Below are 5,845 nucleotides of genomic sequence, written 5' to 3'. Positions count from 1 at the left end.
ACCGAAATTGATTGTAAAAGGAAACTGTAGAGGAAAAAAAATTGTTTATTATATCTTATTATTGTATCTCTTTTTTTTCTGATTATACCATGTATGTGTAATGTATGTCCGATTACGAATTGATAAGTATGCTGTGTGAGATAGCAACCTGATGAATTTAGGCAGCATAGATAATTAAAGTATTTCTCTCTGCTAGTATTTTGTCAATACCCTTTTATTCAATTAGTCATAACCTATTACCGTCTTATTGTTACTATGATATATTATTAACTGGTATTGCCAGTTAACATATTATTGCCGTCTGGAACTTGCCAATAATTATATATGTCAAATAAAATTTACTGATAAACACATCTTTCATTGATAAAACTAACCAATTTTCATTTTTATTTAATACTACCTTTCTTTTATCCTGGCATTAATCGCAAATCTATATTTCAATTTTTATTACTGGTTTGGATCTCGCAGAACAATACCAAATAGAACAAGGAACTTTTTAGAAGACTTAGGTGTTACTATTGAGGATTACAGATTTTATTTAAATTTATGGACTCAACATTCGGTACATAATATTAAAAAAATAAAATAAATAACGAAGTTATAAGTAAATAAAAATTTAGAAACAAATAAAAATAATGTAGCAATAGGTAAAATGATGTTGACACCAAATAAATAGGATAAAGACTAATAAATAAATAATATTATAATTATGAGAGATTATAATAAGACCGAGGATGACATATGAGGAGAAGATGTTTGGGGTGCGGTCAACATAAAACACAAATAAGTTGATGTAACTTATTTAATCGTGCCAACGTTTCGGCTAGAGTTTCTAGCCTTCATCAGGGCTAAGAACAGAACAACCATATAATAACCAATGAATATAGAAAATATAAACAGAATGACATAAAGTGAATAATTTTACAGAATGGAATTAATAAAATGAAGTGATAAGAGAAGTGGAAAATAAAATGTATACATAGGTATGTATACAATTAAGGAAATAAAATAAAAATGAAGTTATATAATGCAAAGAAATATGAATATATTAGTTAATAATAATTTAAAAATTAATTAATATACACTTCAATTTTTAAATTGACGGAAGAAGGTTTTAATTGGATATAGAGGCTTTCACAGATGAGCCTTTTGTCATGGTTACGAAATGCAGCAAGTTACTTAAACCAGTATGAGCGACATACACTTCAATAATCTTTCCACCACTATCTCTTAAAAGACCGTATCAAACAACATAAATATTCTGTTTCCTTACATTATCATTCTGCCTCTAAACTTTTGGAACATTCTCTCTCTTTAAATCATTCCTTCGATTTCGACAAAACGTCTATATTTGCTTCGTAACCATGACAAAAGGCTGATCTCTGAAAGCCTCTATATCCAATTAAACCCTTCTTCCGTCAATTTAAAACCGACAAGCACAACTTAATGTAATGACAGTTGTCAATTAGCTCTTCTTGATTATGTTCTTCACAAGTCAGAAGATCAGCAAGGCACTCGGTAGCCAAACTTTTACAAAACTTCCACTTTTCTCTTAATTTAGGCATGTTGTAATAAATTACTTTAATCAAAGCTTAGAAGTAAACAAAAACTTTAAGTTTTAAAAGGAAAGGTTATGTATAAAACAAGTTGCTCAGAAAATCCGCTAGGAGCTCTTATGCAGTTAACCAGACATATTTAAACATGGCTGCTCACAATTCTATACTTATAAGATTTAATATGGTAAAACATTATACATTTAACACATACAAGACTTAAAAGATAGGAAACTGCATGTTAATTATGAATTTTATAATAAAGGGCTAAAATAAGGCCTCTTTGGACTAACAAAGTTGAGCTTAGGGGTTCCACTGTGACCATCGAATTCCTCTAGTATCCAATCCTCACAACCCAAAAGCCTTCATAAATTCCTCAATGATCTTTATTATGTCACAAATAAAATTATCTACAATGAACTTGATATTCTGTTTATATATTTCGCCTGAACTAGATATCAATCATTCCATTATGAAATTCCTATTCACCCAAACCTACTAGTTTCTAATCCTGCTTCCTCTTCAATTCCTGACAACCCTTCAAAGCATCTGAAAAGAGGATGGACTCAAGAACAAATGTAAAAATGTTATTGGAATGCAATCAATGATTAGTTTATAAACAATCGTGTATCATGCCGTTGTAATAGAACTTGCATCACATATCCTAGATGCATTTTCATTTAGAAATATTATATATTTCAATAAACAAATAAATTAAAAAAATATTAATAATTTAATATAAAACTTTACTTACGCAAATATAAACCATCGTAAATACACATAATGTGAGTTTTATCGGTATGGTTTCAATTCTATCTCTGTTTTTGGTGTCAAGAATGCTGCATATCATTAAACAGAGAGTTCCTGTCCCAGAAGCTTCCCAAAATAATGTTTTTGCTATTCCAACTTCGGCTATTACCGATGTCACACAAAAATTTTTAATTTTCACTAGCCCATAAAAGCTCATTTCTTCTGGACCAATTAGCTGTAAAAAGTTTGCTATTACTCAATCTTGTCACAATCCCGAATCGATCGTCTGACCATTCATTATAAAGTTTTAAAAATATTTTTAGGAATTTCCACCTTGAAGGAAGGAGTATATAATGGGGGTATTCATGATCCTTAGTTTAACATGTTAAACGGAAAAATGCATGTTAAATTGAGAAATATTTCCTTCTTTAATCATGTTAAAACGATATAACATATGAGAGTCTGTTAAATGGAGAATGACGTCACGCAACAGACTAGCTGAGCTAGTCACTATTTTGTTTGTTGTTGTGTTAGGTCATTTGCTTGTAGTTTGTGTTAGTATTATTTTGGATGTTTTTATAACTAATAAAGCAATGGATGACAATATTAATAGCAATATAATGAAAATTGCCAATTAGCTCATCTTTATTCTCTTCCTCACAAGTAAGAAGATCAATAAGGCATACAGTGGACAAAGTTTCGCACAATTTCCACTTTTCACTCACTTTAGGCATACTGTAACAAATTACTTTAGTCAAAACTTAAAAGTAAACAATAACATGGAGTTTTTGGAAGGAAAGGTTATAAAACAAGTTGTTTAGAAAATCCGCTAAAAGCTCTTATGCATGATTTTGAGAAAACTATATTTTAAAACCCTATTTGTCGTACAGATGATGTTTACTAGCACGCAAATTAAAGCTTGTTTAATGTGCTATAAAGTAGTTAATATAAATAAATTTATAAATTGTTAATTTCTACTTGTTCGTATACTTTTTATTTTGTCAATAATTCATTAATTGATTCAATAATTAACTCTTGTTTAAGATTGTATATTTTAAAATTCTATCGATTCGGTGTAAATATATTGTTCCAAATCTTGTTAATCAACTTTAGCAGTTTATTTTTTATTTAACATAGCAGAAATATATTTTTATGAAGACGTTATAACTCTAGATAATTAAATTAAAAAATTCTGATAAGAATTCTAGAACGAAGGTTGAATTCATAGGTGTTGTTGTAATTTTTGTCATCTAGAACCTACATTGCTGTTATATAGCAAAAATAGATTAAATCGAATGTTATGGCAAAAAAATTCAAAAATTCGTTTGTTGCTTCCTTTGTTTACCAAACATTTGTTCAAGCTTTGGATTTTTGGCAAGTAGCAAACTTGTAGATCCAGCATAATGCTCTAAATGGATGCTAAGTGGGACATCCGAGACGCCATACTAGCAAGTCACAGTTGGATAGTTAATCAAACCTTATGTTAAGTTTTTTATGTGATTATTGTTAATTCTCAATCATTTTGTTGTAATAATAACCATAAGAATTATATAATTTAGGAAACATAAATATAAATTTATGAATGGAATATGGTCCGGATGCGGTCAAAAAAACTCAAATAGTAGATAATTATACTATTTTATTGAGCCAACGTTTCGCCCCACGTTGCAGGGCTTCGTCAGGGCTAAAAAAGATACAAACACAAAGGTACGAAAGGAAAAAAAAAGAGAAAAAAACATAATTGTAAAATAACAGGGGTATAAAATGTAATAAAGTAAGATATAATAAGAAAAATTAAAGGTTGTAAATAGTAAATGAAAAGGGTAATAGTAACAGATAGATAAGAGAAGAAATAATGAAGAAAATACAAATAAAGAGATGTAAAAAGAAAAAAAAATACAAATCAAATGATGAGACAGAATGCATACCTGTTTTGACGGCAGTCAAAAACAAAGTGACAGTTGGCAATGCGAGGAGTGGGGATTGCAGTTATGCCACAATAACGAAAATAATTTGTAAAGTAAACATAGTAAAAAAGTATTTAAATTAGGTGAACAATAAATGGTAATATACATAATAGGGGGAGAAGAAATATTAAAAAAAAAACATATATATATAAAATAATGGGATACAATGTGTGCAAGTAATTAAGAAACAAAATATACCAAATGAGCGGGGATACAGGAAAGTGTAAAATATAATAGAAAATTAATAATAAAGTAATTAATATAAGTACACAAATGTTTTAGTTATTTGTGCATCTTCCTAATCATCTAAGTAATGGTAGAAAAGTGAGAATAGTGTAAAGATGTGACATGATATCCTATATGAAATTCAAATTATGAGGTTTAAAGTAAATGAATATGGGACAGTGGTCCCGAAACGTTGTACTATAACATGATAATTTAATATAAATTACATTCAATTGGAAGTTTATTAACCTCAAAAAAAAATTTATGAATTGACTTACCAGACTTTCTAAAGAGAAAATCCAGAATAAAAATTAAATTAAGTTGAACAAAAGAGAAAAAAAAATGTAACGTACTTAACTGCCATCCCTCACGACATTCATTTAATCTCAACTTACTTCCTTAATTTTCCATCTTTTAATTTTAGTGTTATTTTTTTTTTTTTAATGTATATATACTTTCCATTGTCTATTTTATACTATAACTATTTTCATTTCTTCTTTTTGTACATGGTAACTCTACCTTAATTTACTTTTTTGTATCTTATTAGCCCGCAATGTCAAACTATTTTTAGTTGTTAAGCCCTAAAAAATGAGGCAAAACGTCAGCAAACAAAGAGATGTATTGAAGTTATTTTACCCTTGTGAAATACAGCGCCTAATGGCGGGTTGTGATTCGAGGGGAGGGAAGAAGTGATTAAAAATCCTTGCCAAGTACTTACCTAACCAATGCAACATTCTTAGTTCCGCAACAAAGAGTAAGCATTGATTTTTTCAAACTAACTCAACTATATTTTAATCTGAAACTTTCTTTGTAAGATTATTAGCAATCTCATTCCATCCAAATTGAGATCATTGTCCTTCATTGTTAAAGGACAACGAAGCATAGTTTGTTAAATTATAATGGACGAAAGAAGTAGAGATAAACGTTTTCGGTATATGGATCGGAAGCTGGTAGAGTCATCGATCGAAAATAATGAGATATAGTTAACGATTTTTATGATCAATATATGACATAAAATTGATACTGAAATAGATTAACACACATACCTCTAGTACTGCATATCCCACTAGTCCTCCCAATATTTGACATAGCACATAAAAAAGTCCAAGAACTAAGGATACATCACCAAAAATAACAAATGTTAGAGTAATAGCTGGATTTATATGACAAGTAGTATCAAGCCCAAATATCTGAAAACATATTTAAAATTGCTGTATGATAAATTAAAAATTATGATATAAAGATATATCAATTATTTAATTATCATATTAATTAGAGGAAGATAGTCCGGGTGGCGGTCAATAAAGGTATCCAAATAGTAGAAGAAAAGATGAATGGAATATGGTCCGG

General features: G+C 29.1%; 1 protein-coding gene across 2 annotated transcripts in view; it reads right to left on the bottom strand.

Annotated features, from left to right (window-relative positions):
• LOC106686110 (aquaporin AQPAn.G) overlaps positions 1–5,845 on the bottom strand; it is a 22,312-nt gene that overhangs the window by 8,908 nt on the left and 7,559 nt on the right. Inside the window, exons 3-4 of one of the 2 annotated variants that reach the window (XM_014429244.2) lie at positions 5,542–5,685; positions 2,308–2,538 (exon numbers count right to left, since the gene is read on the bottom strand). In XM_014429244.2, coding sequence (XP_014284730.1) covers positions 2,308–2,538; positions 5,542–5,685 — 375 coding nt within the window. The remainder of the gene's footprint in view (positions 1–2,307; positions 2,539–5,541; positions 5,686–5,845) is intronic. The other variant, XM_014429246.2, reaches the window with a different exon arrangement.

The sequence above is a fragment of the Halyomorpha halys genome, unplaced genomic scaffold (genome assembly GCF_000696795.3).
Source record: "Halyomorpha halys isolate HHAL.00 unplaced genomic scaffold, Hhal_1.1 Scaffold777.1, whole genome shotgun sequence".
Classification (NCBI taxonomy): domain Eukaryota; kingdom Metazoa; phylum Arthropoda; class Insecta; order Hemiptera; family Pentatomidae; genus Halyomorpha; species Halyomorpha halys.
The sequence above is the reverse complement of the archived record's forward strand: the minus strand, read 5'-3'. Positions and strand labels throughout refer to the sequence as shown.